This window comes from Erythrolamprus reginae, chromosome 1, assembly GCF_031021105.1.
Source record: "Erythrolamprus reginae isolate rEryReg1 chromosome 1, rEryReg1.hap1, whole genome shotgun sequence".
Taxonomy (NCBI): domain Eukaryota; kingdom Metazoa; phylum Chordata; class Lepidosauria; order Squamata; family Dipsadidae; genus Erythrolamprus; species Erythrolamprus reginae.
This window is the reverse complement of record NC_091950.1, coordinates 354,763,576-354,779,591: the sequence shown is the minus strand read 5'-3', so window position 1 is coordinate 354,779,591 and position 16,016 is coordinate 354,763,576. Positions and strand designations below refer to the sequence as shown.

The 16,016-nt window shown below is 45.4% G+C and overlaps 2 protein-coding genes across 2 annotated transcripts in view; one reads left to right on the top strand and one right to left on the bottom strand.

Moving 5' to 3' along the window:
* Positions 1-583, bottom strand: part of WDR43 (WD repeat domain 43) — a 31,066-nt gene extending 30,483 nt beyond the window's left edge. Inside the window, exon 1 of the mRNA XM_070734296.1 lies at positions 195-583. Coding sequence (XP_070590397.1) covers positions 195-479 — 285 coding nt within the window. The 5' untranslated portion in view covers positions 480-583. The remainder of the gene's footprint in view (positions 1-194) is intronic.
* A 3,420-nt stretch (positions 584-4,003) lies between these two features.
* On the top strand, positions 4,004-16,016 carry TRMT61B (tRNA methyltransferase 61B). Its single transcript, XM_070734293.1, has 7 exons — positions 4,004-4,997; positions 6,096-6,198; positions 12,127-12,317; positions 12,619-12,710; positions 14,490-14,710; positions 15,565-15,633; positions 15,785-16,016. Exons 1-7 carry the CDS (start codon positions 4,206-4,208, stop codon positions 15,886-15,888), a joined length of 1,572 nt encoding a protein of 523 aa, XP_070590394.1. The 5' UTR covers positions 4,004-4,205; the 3' UTR covers positions 15,889-16,016.

The window sequence follows — 16,016 nt, the reverse complement described above, 5'->3', positions numbered from 1 at the left end:
ATTAATAAGTTTCACCCCCCTCGCCCGTTTTTTCTCCCACCTCCCGCTGCCCTCGGTGACAGGCCCGCCTCGCTCTCTGGGGCTGGGCGCTTCCACATGGTCCGGGAACGGAGGAGGAGGCCTCATACAAACCCAGGATGTTAGTTCTCGGCAACCGTGCACTAGACACCCTCTCCCCGCCACCTTTTGAATACCTTGCTATGAGGCGTCCGGCCTCCTCCATCGCCTGGCGGTGCCCATGCCAGGCAGGTACAAGCGGCGCTGAGGTGGGCAGAGGGCACGTACTCGTGGTGGAGGCGGCTGCTGGCCGTCTCCCACACGCGAAGCCGCCCGTCCGGCCCCGAGAGAGCCAACAAGCGCCGCTCGTGGGGAGAAAAAGCACAGGGGCTTCCCGTTACGTAGACGGGGTTCTCGAAGGCCTCCGCCTGCTCCCGCTCGCCCGCCGAAGACCCTTTTCCTCGCCCTCCTCCTGCCGCCATGTCGCTCTTTGCAGGCCCGGCCCTCTGCTCTCCCAGCAGGCAGGCGCGCGGCCACGTGGTCGGCCTTCCCGTCCCCGAGCATGCGCATTCGCACGCCCCGACGCGCTGTACTCCGTCATCCTCACGCTTCCAAGGCGGAGGGTTGACGTCGCGGTTTATGTAGCCTCTGGCTGAGGGGCAAAACCCGTCGGCTTTCTTCCAAATAAACTTCCCCAGCGCAGCTGAGAGCCGATTTTAGAAATCAGGGCACGCCTCGTATTTGAAATGGGCTACTGGAATTACGACAGTAATCGTTCATAGCGTTTTTTATCGTAATAAAGAGTTCAGTTACAATCGGCCGAAATCAGCTGGCTGCGGAATTCTGGGAGTTGAAGTCCACAGATCTTAAAAAGTTGCCCCGGTTGAAAAGCGCTGGGTCTAATAGCAATAGCATTTAGACTTACATACTGTTCCACAGTGCTTTACAGCCCTCTCTAAGCGGTTTACAGAAAGTAAGCATATTGCCCCCAACAATCTGGGTCCTCAGAGAAGAGAATTATTTGCAACTCAAGGTTGAAGTCTGGTGTTCTCTGAGTTTGGTTGTTTTCATGCCGATGTTTTATTACCCAACTCGATGGTAACCTAGTAGGGTGGGACGTCTGCAATAAGAGACTCAAGCTCAGAGCTCTGTTCTAAATAGCATCAGCAATATGGAGAAATAAAAATGTGGAGGAAAACATTGCCACCCACATTTCTCTATGTTGCCCAATTTTGTTAACATTCCTAAATTCACTTGTTTGAAACAAATAGTCATGTGTAAATCAGTTGGCGGGATGCATGTGAGTAGACATTGATAGGAATGTGCTTTTAATTCTGTGTTCAGTGTATGGTTAGCGGAATTGTTCATCCTCTAGTCTAGAACAGAGGTCTCCAATCTTGGCAACTATAAGACTTGTGAACTTCAACTCCCAGAATTCTGGCAGTCGAAGTCCACAAGTCTTAAGGTTGACAAAGTTGGAGACTCCTGCTCTAGAAGATATCCTTTCACATATTTAAAATGTGCTGTCAATGTTATTTAAAACTGCTTATAATTCATTTATCCTTTCTGCATTTAAAAACATGTTCATTTTTAAAGAACCTAAAAGAGTTAAAGCTGAAAAAAGAATGAAGAAAAAGAAAAAATCATTAAGATTCACAAAATACAGAATTACATAAAGAATTCTAAGATTTTTATTAATATTGTTTCCTCATTGCTTATTTGACCCCTATGGCAATCATTAAGTGTTGTATATCACGATTCTTGACAAATGTATCATTTTCTTGTATGTACACTGAGAGCATATGTACCAAAGACAAATTCCTTGTGTGTGCAATCACACTCGGCCAATAAAGAATTCTATTCTATTCTACCAATTCAGACAAATGGTTATCCATTATCTTCTTAAAAACTTCCAGTGTTGGCGCATTCACAACTTCTAGAAGCAAGTTGTTCCACTGATTAATTGTTCTGTCAGGAAATTTCTCCTTAGTTCTAAGTTGCTATTCTCCTTGATTAGTTTCCACCCATTGCTCCTTTTCCTTCTAGGTGCTTTGGAGTAATGGATGCATGGAAGGATGCATGGATGGATACATGGATATACATACATATTAGAGACAGATAATTTCTAATGTCAAATATATTAGCATATAGGGGTTTATCAAGGCCGGTAGAACTGGCAGAAAAAACAATTGAGGACCTGTATACTGCAAGAGTCAAAAGACGGTGGGAAAAATATTTACTGACCCCTCGGATCCAGGACATAAACTGTTTCAACTCCTACCCTCAAAACATCACTACAGAGCACTGCACACCAAGACAACTGGACACAAGAACAGTTTTTTCCCAAAGGCCATCACTCTACTAAACAAACTGTCAACACTGTCAGACTTTTTACTAAATCTGCACTTCTATTTCTACTAGTTTTACTCAGCATTCCTATCATGTTTTTCCTCCCACTAAGGACTGTATGACTGTAACTTGTTGCTTGTATCCTAAGATTTTTATTAATATTAATTGTTTCTTCATTGCTTATTTGACCCCTATGACAATCATTAAGTGTTGTACCACATGATTCTCGACAAATGTATCTTTTCCTTTTATGTACGCTGAGAGCATATGCACCAAGACAAATTCCTTGTGTGTCCAATCACACTTGGCCAATAAAATTCTATTCTTCTATTCTAGTGTCTTAGCAAAAAGTATCAATGTTTTTAATGCAATCAATAGTTGTACTGCACACAAGAAGCAGAGGGGAGAGCGAGTATAAATTAGCCTTCTAAATAAACAATAAAACAACCAAGGGAAAAGCTCTAAAGAAAATGGGAGGAGAAGCAAGCCCAAAGACAATTTATTGCCGTAGAAGAATCAAAACACAGCCAATATCGCTTCTGTGGAGAGTCACGTGACTCTTAGCCGGCGCAGGGCATACGCATTATCCCTTGTACAGTACTAGTCTCCCCGCAGGGCTAAGATCCGACTATTTTATACCTTAACTTCCGGTTCTCAATTGCAGTTAACAGGTCTCCATATGCGGGCAGGACCACTATACATACGTAGAACTTAAGGGTAAAAAAATATAAAATGCTTAAGGTTTAGTTGTTGGATAGGTCTAAAAACAGAAGCCAGATACCGACACTGTGGCAGGTTATGCCTAGGTTATTCAAACCGAAAGAAAACATTGAGTTTTTGTATTTCCTCCATTCCGAGGATCCGATCCACGTCCTGCTATTTGGATTCGTTCTTGAGAAACACTAGAACACGGCTTTTAGATTATTACCGTGTGAAATTCAGCAGGCAGATTTTCCCGTCACGGGGATACAGGTAGTAGTGAAGAAAGCAAAGTCAGTTAAGCCTCTAATTCTCTTGGAAAAGAATATGTCAGCGACGTTGCATGTCGACCTCTCCAGGTTTCCAAGAGGACTGTAAGGGGCGTGCATAAGCACACCGCTATGCCTACTGCCTCGTCCTACTGTCCTATTGTCCTCTTTTATCGTTACTTTTTACTTACGTTATGTTTATACAAACTACTACTATCCAATACATGTTTGATAAATAAATTAGATAGATAGATAGATAGATAGATAGAGATAGATAGATAGATAGATAGATAGATAGATAGATAGATAGATAGATAGATGCACACATACATAGAAGGGCAGAATTCAAGGGGTATCTTAAGAGTAGTTTGTTCCAAACCTCGACATCAAGGGGCATATAAGCGCACCAGCGTGCCTTCCGTCCCCCGTCCTTAATGTTCATTTTTACTAGTTGCATGTATCTGAATATTATTTCTAATACTCTTATTCAAATTTTTGACTTTTACTAGTATCATGTAACTTAATATTACCATATTTTTACTTGACAAAACAAACAAACAAATACATAAATAAATTCCGAATCCTTTCCCTTGGTACTGTATTTCTATTACGATAATATCTACCCTCGCTGCCTTGAGCCCTCCCCCATTGACGATTTCATTTATAGCCGGAAGTTGAAGAGGAAACTTACAGCAAAGGCCCCTTTGACTGGATTGCGATTGGCTCCGCAGCTCTCCCGGGAAGAAGAAAAAAAATCGCGTCTGCGTCCTGTTGGCCTTGCAAAACCAGCGTGGTACCTTTGGCAGGAGTTGTAGAGCGGCGGCAAGCGTCAAATACAAGAAAGCGATCAGTGAATTGTCGGCATCTGCTCTCCTCGAAGCCCCGGAAGCCATGATGGCCTGCTGGTGGCAAAGGCTGGGCCTGGGGGCATCCCAAGGGGGGACTTGGGCATCACTCCGGACCAAGATGAAAGAGGATCGATCCTTACGCGACGTTGGGAGGAAAGTCCTGCACCTCCGCGCTGGGGTGCCAGGGATGCTGGTCGGTCATTCCAAAGCGCCCCGGCACCAGCTGCAAGGAAAGCCCACAGTGGATCCCCAAGGCGTTGGTCGCCGGAGATCTTCTACCTCGGCGGGCGACGAAGGGGATCAGCTCCCAGAACAGGTAAGCCCTAAATCTCAGCCGGGCTCCTTTAGGTCGAGGGAGACGAGCAGAGCATGGAGAGGGGCGCTGTCGCCCTTGGAAAGGCTCAGCCGGATGATTCCCCCCGAGCTTCACTCTGCGGAGATCAGAGCTCTGAGAAGCGCGGAGGTGAAGAAGGAATGCCGAACGGACGTCGCAGAAGAGGGACCCTTTCCCGGAGCAGATTCCCAGCTGGATCGAGGCTCGCTGGCCGAGGAAATGAGAAGCGCGCCTTCGAGGAACTGCCCCTTCCGAGTCGGGGAGCTGATTCTAATAGAGGCTCATCGAAAACACGGCTCGAAATGGAAGATCCAGCGCCTGCTCACCGATACCGGGATGTGTAATACTAGTTTGGGTTTCATCCGATTCTCTGAGATCGTAGGCAGACTCCCCGGACAGCTGTTCCAAACGTCCCAGAGGAAAATCTTGATGATTCGGAGACCGTCCTTAGAAGAATATGTTTTGCTAATGGATCGAAAACCTTCCATCATCACTCCGAAGGTGTGTGTGTGTGTATAATTTATTTATACAAATCTAATAAATTATTATTATTGTTGTTGTTGTTGGTATTATTTATTATTATTATTGTGGTTGGTTGGTTGGTTGTTAGTTGGTTAGTCAGTCAGTCAGTCAGTCAAACAAGTATAGAGTTATAGTTTGTATTAACATAACAAAGTATAAATAAGTGATAAAAAGGATAATAGTTCTGCACTCCCCAATTCCCATTCTGGGTACTGACAAGTATGTTACCATTCCATTGTTTCAATAGGCTCCATTGAGATCTTGTGGGCTCATTTTTGAAAATGGAATTGGTAAAATAGGCTTTTGGCTTTTTAGGACCCAACAAGACTTCCCACCTAATCTTTTGTGCCTGGTGTATATTTCCTATTTCTTTCCTTGGCTACCACATCAGACTTCTCCCATGGTTTTAAGCCCCAGTCTTGTATGATTCCTTGTATGATAGCCCAATGATCCTTTCTGGGCTGCGGAACTATAGGAGTTAAAGTCCAAGCACATTAAGTTTGCTGAGTTGAGAAAGACTGCAATTAATAAGCCCAAAATTGAAAGAAAGTGATGCACCTTTACTGCTTCATCTTATCATTATAAGGCATCCTTCCCCAACTTGGATGTTCTTCAGACCATTTGGACTTTCCTTCCTCCCAGAATTGTCCAGCCAGCATAGCAATTGATGAGAATTCAGAGTTGATCTATTTATTTGGAAAATACCTGGGCTAATTTAGACTATAAGGTAATTTAGACTGCAAAGTTGACTCAGCTTTCCATCCTTTGGAGTTTGGTAAAATGAGGATCCAGGTTGTTGGGGGCAATATGCTAACTCTGTAAACCCCTTAGAGAGGGCTGTAAAGCACTGTGAAGTGGTATATAAGTCTAAGTGCTATTGCTATAAACATATTAGATTATACTTGCTCCTGTTCTCTGTAGGAGTTGCATGCAAACATCCGCTACAGCTGTTGTTCAGTTATACTGAATATTAATTTGATCTGCATTGAAACTGGACAGACTAAAGAAACATCCCTCTCAATACTATTTGAATAGTAGCTTTGAAATATCTGTCAACTTTGTTCTTTTAACCTATAGGATGCCAATACAATGCTGCTGTTAATGGATATCACTCAAGGGGACATAGTATTGGAAGCTGGTTCTGGTTCTGGCAGTATGAGTTTATTTCTATCAAAAGCAGGTAAAATGACAGATTTTGGACAGGGTTTTCATTATTGGTGTCAGCTAACAGTGTTTCCATCTTTTATTGCTTATGCTAAATCAAACTTTGACATCTATTCTGAATGTATACAAATACTCATCTTTTGCCAGGTTTCAGGCAGAAAAAAAAAATATTTCATTCCTGCCACTTTTATCATTTTAGTAGGAGGTTAAGACCAGGATTTCCGGCACAGATTCCATTATTCATACCGTGTTTCCCCGATAGTAAGACCCCCCCGATTGTAAGACATATGGGGGGTTTCAGGGGGGTCGGCTAATATAAGCCATACCCCGAAAGTAAGACATATGTCTTGCTTTCGGGGAAACACGGTACTAAAAGCGAGGGAGGCGTTGGAGCAGTTCGCGGCGCTGGCGAGGGAGCTTCGCGCCCAGGAGAGTCTCCCAAACCCGGCACGGATAAGAAGGACTCCTCGGCCGTTCACGCCAAGGACAGGCAGCCCCAGTTCCAGCGCCTCAGCCTGCTCGCCCGGCCTCTTGCCCGGTGGGGAGAGAAAAGGCGGCGGCGGGAGTAGCGGAGGCGAGGCGGAGAAGAAAGAAGCGGCGGATAGCTGGCGAGGCGCCGGCTAGAGGGCTGGACCCCGCCGCTCCCGCCGCCGGCTTTGCGCGTAGAAACACGTTCCCAAGCAGGAGCAGCGGTGGCGGCAAGGAGAGGAGCCCTGCCTCGGATATGAAAGGCGGACCCGGGCGAGCGAAGCCGAGTGACAGCAGCAGCACCTCAGGGGCGAGTCCAACGAAGGGACTCCAGCTTTCCCTGTATTCCTGGAGCTGCCGCGCCTGCCTCTTTCCCTTTTTTTCCCGGTTGTGCGCGCCACTTGTGCGCGCCGTGTGTGGTGTGGCGCGGTGTCTGTTTGCAGCAATGGCTGCGGCGGCAGCAGCAGCGAGCAACAAGGTGTCGGGAAGGCTCCAGGGGAATGCGGCAGTAGCCTCCCCAGCTGGGAAGAGCGAAGATTCTCTCTCTCTCTCTCCCCCGTCACCCACCCTCATGTTCCCCTCGGACCTCCTGGCGTTTACGCGCCGGCTTGGGATCCTGCGCCAAGAAGCCTGAGGGTGCTCTGGCCCAGCCTGGCTGTGTGCTTGAGTGAGGGGCTGTGAAGGTGCTCTCGTTCTCGCTGGAGAACGAGAGCACCTTCACAGCCCCTCACTCAAGCACACAGCCAGGCTGGGCCAGAGCACCCTCAGGCTTCTTGGCGCAGGATCCCAAGCCGGCGCGTAAACGCCAGGAGGTCCGAGGGGAACATGAGGGTGGGTGACGGGGGAGAGAGAGAGAGAGAATCTTCGCTCTTCCCCGCTGGGGAGGCTACTGCCGCATTCCCCTGGAGCCTTCCCGACGCCTTGTTGCTCGCTGCTGCTGCCGCCGCAGCCATTGCTGCAAACAGACACCGCGCCACACCACACACGGCGTGCACAAGTGGCGCGCACAACCGGCAAAAAAAGGGAAAGAGGCAGGCGCGGCAGCTCCAGGAATACAGGGAAAGCTGGAGTCCCTTCGTTGGACTCGCCCCTGAGGTGCTGCTGCTGTCACTCGGCTTCGCTCGCCCGGGTCCGCCTTTCGTATCCGAGGCAGGGCTCCTCTCCTTGCCACCACCGCTGCTGCTGCTGGTGCTGCCGCTGCCACCGCTGCTCCTGCTTGGGAATGTGTTTCTATGCGCTACCGCCGAGGACACGAGACGCGGGAGGTGCAGGGTTTGGCCACGTCCAATAGCCCATTGGAAGGGGGGAGGGGGGATGGAGGGGGGGTGATTGGAGGGAGAGAAGACGGCGTGGAGGTGGGGGGGTGGAGACCGAAAGGAAAGGTTCGGCAGGGGAGGGGGGGCGACCGCGTCCCTTCCTTTTCCTCGAAGCGTTTGTGTGCTGAAATGCCCTCCCTCTGACTCGCCGAAGCCCGAAGACGAGCCGGCCCCAGTGCCCGGGACAATATAAGACATACCCCCAAAGTAAGACACAGTGGGGCTTTTGGGGGTAAAAAGAAAGTAAGACACTGCCTTACTATTGGGGAAACACGGTAGCTATGAAATAGTTTTTATAATGCAGTAAAAGTTGTTGGGTTATGCCTTAGATATTTTGATATTTAATCCATCGTTCATGTTTAGTATGTTGCCTGAATATGTCACTATAATTTATTTATTTATTTATTTATTATTTAGATTTGTATGCCGCCCCTCTCCGCGAACTCGGGGCGGCTCACAACAAAAATATAAACAATCGTACAAATCCAAATAGATTCAATAAATTTAAGTACTGTATTTAAAATAGTTTAAAAAAGAACCCCACTATATTAACAAGCACACACACAAACATACCATACATAAATTGTACGTGGCCGGGGGAGGTGTTTCAGTTCCCTCATGCCTGACGACAAAGGTGGGTTTTAAGAACTTTACGGAAGGCAGGGAGAGTAGGGGCAGTTCTAATCTCCGGGGGGAGTTGGTTCCAGAGAGCCGGGGCCACCACAGAGAAGGCTCTTCCCCTGGGGCCCGCCAACCAACATTGTTTAGTTGACGGGACCCGGAGAAGGCCCACTATGTGGGACCTAATCGGTCGCTGGGATTCGTGCGGCAGGAGGCGGTCTCGGAGATATTCTGGTCCGATGCCATGAAGGGCTTTAAAGGTCATAACCAACACTTTGAATTGTGACCGGAAATTGATCGGCAGCCAATGCAGACTGCGGAGTGATGGTGAAACATGGGCATACCTAGGTAAGCCCATGACTGCTCTCGCAGCTGCATTCTGCACGATCTGAAGTTTCCGAACACTTTTCAAAGGTAGCCCCATGTAGAGAGCGTTACAGTAGTCGAATTTCGAGGTGATGAGGGCGTGAGTGACTGTGAGCAATGAATCCCGGTCCAGATAGGGCCGCAACTGGTGCACCAGGCGAACCTGGGCAAACGCCCCCCTCGCCACAGCTGAGAGGTGGTTTTCTAATGTGAGCTGTGGATCGAGGAGGACGCCCAAGTTGCGGACCCTCTCTGAGGGGGTCAATAATTCCCCCCCCAGGGTAATGGACGGACAGATGGAATTGTCCTTGGGAGGCAAAACCCACAGCCACTCCGTCTTATCCGGGTTGAGCTTGAGTCTGTTGACACCCATCCAGGTCCCAACAGCCTCCAGGCACCGGCACATCACTTCCACCGCTTCGTTGACTGGGCATGGGGTGGAGATGTAAAGCTGGGTATCATCGGCATATTGATGATACCTCACCCCATGTCCTTGGATGATCTCACCCAGCGGTTTCATGTAGATGTTAAATAGCAAGGGGGAGAGGACCGACCCCTGAGGCACCCCACAAGGGAGAGACCTCGGAGCCGACCTCTGACCCCCCCACTAACACCGACTGCGACCGGCCAGAGAGGTAGGAGGAGAACCACTGAAGAACAGTGCCTCCCACCCCCAGCCCCTCCAACCGGTGCAGAAGGATACCTTGGTCGATGGTATCGAAAGCCGCTGAGAGATCGAGGAGCACCAGGATAGAGGATAAACCCCTGTCCCGGGCCCGCCAGAGATCATCCATCAACGCGACCAAAGCGGTTTCCGTGCTGTAACCGGGCCTGAAACCCGACTGCTGGGGACCTAGATAATCAGCTTCTTCCAAGGACCGCTGGAGCTGGAGTGCCACCACCTTCTCGACAACCTTCCCCATAAAGGGAAGGTTGGAGACTGGACGAGAGTTGTTAAGTACGGCTGGGTCCAGGGAGGGCTTCTTGAGGAGGGTGCGCACAAGCGCTTCTTTATAGAGTGATGGAAAAACTCCCCTCCCCAAGGAAGCGTTGGTAATCTCCTGGGCCCAGCTCCGTGTCACCTCCCTGCTGGCCGAGACCAACCAGGAGGGACACGGATCCAGTAGACAGGTGGCGGAACTCACAGCTCCAATAGCCTTGTCCACTTCATCAGGTGTCACCAGATCAAACTCTTCCCAGAAAGGTGGACAAGTACGTGCCCCAGTCACCTCGACTGACTCGTTGTCAGTCGACTCTGTTTTACAATTGGAGTTGAGGTCGGCCCGGATCTGAGCGACTTTATCAGCGAAAAACGTGTTAAACTCCTCGGCACTACTCTGCAAGGGCTCCCCAACTCCCCCCTGGTTAAGAAGGGAGCAGGTCACCCTAAACAGAGCGGCCGGGCGGGATTCCGCTGATGCAATCAAGGCGGCATGGTACGCGCATCTTGCCGCCTTGAGCGCCACTTTGTAAGTCTTAATAAAAGCTCTTACAAGTGTTCGATCAGATTCAGACCTACTCTTCCTCCATCGCTTCTCTAGACGTCTCTTTTGGCGTTTCAACTCCTGGAGCTCCTTGTTGAACCATGGGGCTCTACGGGGTCTAGCGCCACGGAGAGGTCGCAAAGGCGCAATCCGGTCAAGAGCCTCCGCAGCAACCGTATTCCAGGCCTCCGCAAGAGACTCCGCCGAACTGTGGATGAGTGCCTCTGGAATAACCCCAAGCGCCGTCTGAAAGCCCTCTGGGTCCATCAGGCGTCTGGGGCGGAACATCTTCATTGGTTCCGACTCCCTGCGGGGAAGGATTGGAGCCAGGAAGTCAAGCCGTAGTAGGAAATGGTCTGACCATGACAAAGGCAATGCTTCTAAGCCCCTTAGTCTCAGACCATTACTCAATTGCTCGGAAAGGAATACCATGTCAGGTGCGTGCCCTCCCTCGTGAGTCGGACCCTGTACTACTTGAGTCAGGTCCATGGCTGTCATGGTGGTCATGAACTCCTGTGCCAACCCAGAGGTTTCGCCGAGTGACGGCAGGTTGAAGTCCCCCAGGACAATGAGTCCGGGGAATTCCACCGCCAACCCGGCTACCTCCTCGAGTAGCACAGGCAGGGATTTTGACACGCAGCTGGGAGGCAGGTACGTGAGAAATAAGCCCACCTGAACCCCTAAGTCCAACTTCAGCAAGAGAGACTCGCAACCTGCAATTTCCGGAGCAATGAGCCTACGCAGGCAAAGGCTCTCCCTGGCTATAATAGCCACTCCTCCCCCCCTTCCCTGGGGTCGAGGTTGATGCCATATCTGAAACCCGGCTGGGCAAATTTCAGAGAGAGGAACACCTCCCTCCGGGCCCAGCCAGGTTTCAGTAATACAAGCCAGGTCATCCTCCTCATCCAGGATCAGGTCCCGGATGAGGAGAGCTTTATTTACCACCGACCTGGCGTTAAGCAGCAGCAACCTGAGTCCAGGGCCAGAGTTACACTCATCACCAGTACCCAAGGTTGGGCTCACAGAGCCAGAACAAGGGACCGTTATTAAGCAACGGTCCCTCGTTCCCCTGGAACGGCTAGCTCTGTGGCCCCCACCATATCTGCCTCTCCCCAGCAACACAGGGATAATGCTGTCTAAAATAAGTAGAAAATTATGCGTCTTTTGGCTATAAAGCCACATTTGAGATGAAATATAAGAAGATGCTTTTCAGATAGTATTGCCATGCAATTATTGCATTCTATTGATAGGGTTTTTCTCAGGTGTTTCTTTCTGAAACTTTCACACATTTTCCTATTGTTTATTTGTCATCCTTTTTCTTACCGGTACTACAGCAGTTTCTTAAGGGCTGAAGTGAATGACAATTTCTAGGGTATCACTTATTGCTGACATCCCTGGAAAAACCTGACAACCTGCAGATATTATGCAGATGGGTTATTCTATTATATATCACCATGAGGATCCCTTAAATCAACAATTAAGGGTTGTTGACTAGTAGCTAGTCAGAGGTGAATGGAGAGCAGCTAAAATTAGGAAAGGCGGGTATGGGAGAGAATAAAAGTCAAACAGGAAGAAGAGTTGTGGTAGATTTTGGGTTTTCCCTGCAGAGTGGCTATTTAAGTATTCTCTATATCAGTTATGAAATAGTTTATATAAAAGTAAATCAATTGGATTATATTCTGTTTTCAGTTGGGTCACAAGGTCATGTTATAAGTTATGAAATCATAAAACAACATCATAAATTGGCAGAGAAGAATTTTTGGCAGTGGCGTAATACATGGAAAATAGGACATGGCAAAGAGTGGCCAAATAATGTGGATTTTATTAATCAAGATATTTTGACTGCAGCTGAGGATTTGAAATCTGTAACACTTGATGCTGTAAGTACTATATTTCTTTTTTTTTTAAGTCAGAATTTCCTGTTCAAAGTGGATGAGGGACTTAAAACAGATAATGCTATTAGCACTATAAACAAACACCTTTAGTTTTATCATTAACCTGTAATGTAGCCAGTTATGGTTTAATTATGGTTTGTGAGTACTACTAATACTTTATGCCTTAAACAGATACACCTGTCACAAGTCTTATAGTACAATAAGTAATTCTAATATAAGTGGTCATTAAAATCAATCCCTATTGTGTTTTACTTTAATATTAATGTTTTTCTTTCCCTTTTGATAGATAGTTCTGGACATGCTTTCCCCTCAGAATGCTTTGCCTGCCGTTTTTCCAAGTCTTAAACAAGGGGGGGTCTGTCTTGTATACTTTGCAAAGTAAGTATTCATTCCTTAAATCTCCAGGTTTTGATTTTAGTGCTTAGAGAGCGCAATTGAGCAGAGTATTAGAAACTTTATTTTATGCATGAATAAAGCGTCCTTTTCAAACTTTTCAAACAGACAAATATTTCCACAGACTAATACTCCTGCCTTAAAGCTGCACCTTGTTGCTTCATATATATGTATATGAAGGGGCATTTCAACTTTGTAGGAAATAATGCAATGAAGTAGCTATGATGCAGGTTTATATGAAATCAAATAGAAGCAGAAACTGCATCAAACTTTTTCATTAGACTAATTATATCCAGTTATTTTAACAAATCTTCATAGGATTTAACCTTCATCTTTAACCTTGCCATTTTTAAAAAAGACCTTTCTTTTCTAAAAAAACTAAAACCTATCTGCTCTTTTTCATTCTGCATATTAACTCAATACTCAGGCTTGTCATGTCTCATGTTATTAACTTCCAATACTAGCAAATTGTGCAGTTCCTCTTTGTAAAATGCAGACCATGTGTTCTTTTATCTGTTTCCCAGTTGAGAATGAGAAGGGTTGTTTTTTGCTACCTTTTATGTAAAGGAAGTTTGTAATTAAAAATATTGTTATGGCAATACTATAGGATATACAATATTTATGATAATTAATGAGACTCCAACAGAGCAGACATGTACTACAAATATCTTGGAGTGAAACAGCAGGCCTCTTTATCTTAGAGAACACAAGAGAAAGCTAGTATAATTCAACATTGCTCCTTGACTATGTTGTTTTCTCTTCAAAGGGAACACACTTTATTCCTGCAATGTCTTCTTCCTAAAGTTATTTCTTAGCTTCTTTAGGGTGCTCAGATTTGTTCTTTTTCAGAATTCAATGTCCTGGAAACTGTTCAATCCAAGTTTATAGGACTTATTTTTACAGTTCCAAGACACAGTATAAGAATGCTGATTTAGAAAGAGGTTTGGTTTCTATGGGTGCCATAGCTTGGCACTAACATATTCATTTGTAATTAATTTCTTGGAGGTATGGCCCCCGTTGGTTCTCAGCTACTGTTTCAAATTAACTTGGCTAAAAAGCGCTAATAGCAAACCTGTCCTTAGATCTCTGTTTTTTGTTGAATGGCACATGCAGCCTCAGGAAGAAAGCCTGACATGGCAAGCAGCTTTGCATAAAGCCAGACCCAGTATGTCAAGCTGTGGTATAAGATAGCAAAGGAGTACAGTTATATAAACATTACTGAAATAACAGTACAGTGATACCTCGTCTTACGAACCCCTCGTCATATGAACTTTTTGAGATACAAACCCGGGGTTTAAGATTTTTTTGCCTCTTCTTCCGAACTATTTTCACCTTATGAACCCGCCGCCGCCACTGGGATGCCCTGCCTCCGGACTTCCGTTGCCATCCGAAGCACCCATTTTTGCGCTGGTGGGATTCCCCTGCAGCATCACAAAATCCGGAGGTGGGGTTACCCATGGAGGGGAGCCTCAGGGGAATCCCACCAGCGTGAAAACAGGTGCTTCGGCTGGCAAAAGGGGTGAATTTTGGGCTTGCACGCATTAATCGCTTTTCCATTGATTCCTATGAGAAACATTGTTTCGTCTTACGAACTTTTCACCTTACGAACCTCATCCTGTAACCAATTAAGTTCGTAAGATAAGGTATCACTGTATACCACAAGTCATTAATAACAGTGATGCCAGATTGAATAAATATGCATTAAAATTGGGCATTTTTTAGAAATTCATTTGCAATTTACATAATTGTTTATTTTTCTACGAGTATCACTCAGGTTATTGAATTGATGGAAGCTATCCGGATCAGAAAATTAGCCCTTTTTTGTGAAAATGTTTTGGAAGTTACACATAGAGATTGGCTAATATGCCCAGCTACATGGGAAAAGAGAAATGTTCTTAAAAACATAGAATCTGAATTAAACACCAATGATGAAACTGTTTGTCATTATGAAAATGATGTTTCTGCTGAAGAGAGAGGAAATGAAGGTAGGAAATAAATTGGCTTCTTTGTAATAATAACTGAAATATTGTAACCTAGTGATATGTCTTGTTCACAAGAGATAGGTTGGACTTATGCATACTAAATCATGTTTAATTTGCTGATTGTTGGTTTTATTATTATATTTTTACTGCTTTTTATTGCTATTGTATTTATGATTGCTGTTAGTCACTCTGAGTCCATTTCAGAGTGAGCAGCATATAAGTACAATTAATAACAATAATAATGACAATGATAATGATAATACTAACAATAATAATAATAACTATTTTCTTGAATCACACATTATGAATGAACCATGGAGACCTAAATGGTCTCTGGACATGGTTGTTTGCTTGCAGACATTTAGTTACCTAACTACCTAACATCTATGCTAGTGAGTCTGAAGTTTGTTCCCTGTTTATATAGAAAGCTTGTTGCCCTGCTAGTATTGGTGGAGATGTAGTTTATCTCCTTGGTGGTTCTTTGATTAGGGTATTGGGGTTTTGTTTTGTTTTTTGTTTGTTTGTTTGATTGATTGTTTGCCTGGTGTTAATCCCTACTTTTATGAGTCTTGGTTGCCAGAGGATAGGGATGTGATCTGCCCCTTTTGTTTCCATCTTAGCTTTTGGTTGTCTCTTTTCTCTGTGTCTATTGATGGTTGATTTGTCTAAATACTAATGTCTGATATTGCTTTCCCCTTCAGGGATGACAATATGAAATAAAATTCATGTCCTCTTATGGGAAAGGGTGGGTGGGTGAGAATTGACAGAAGGATGAAAAGTTTGATAGCAAATTTATTTCAATAAGAAATTGGAATTAAGGAATTTTAGTCATCTACATTTTTATTTTATCTCAACAGCTCTTGCTTCTGCCAATATAAGAACACCCTATGTTGCTAAACCTTTCCCACATCAAATTGGTCACACAGGTAAGAATGACTTAGGAAAAATGTTATAAGCTATTCATTTCATTATTACTATGTTTTTCATAAGCACTGTGAAAACATTTTTAAAATGAATAATTTACAAAAATGCTAATGACTGTTAAAACATTAGTTTTCCCCCCTCCCTTTCATATAGTATTCCTTGTCAAGCTGAGGAAATTCAATTCACTATATCCAAATACTGCTCCAGATGGTATGTGCCAATTTGAAGACTCTGCTTCATCAGGAATAACACATTAGAAGAAATTTTCTTTTATGAGTATGATTTAGGAAACAACGGATGTGTTTATATTGACTAAGATACAATATGTTTCAATATATGAATGTGTTTATCAAATAAAAGAAATAAAAGAAATTTAGATAAGAAA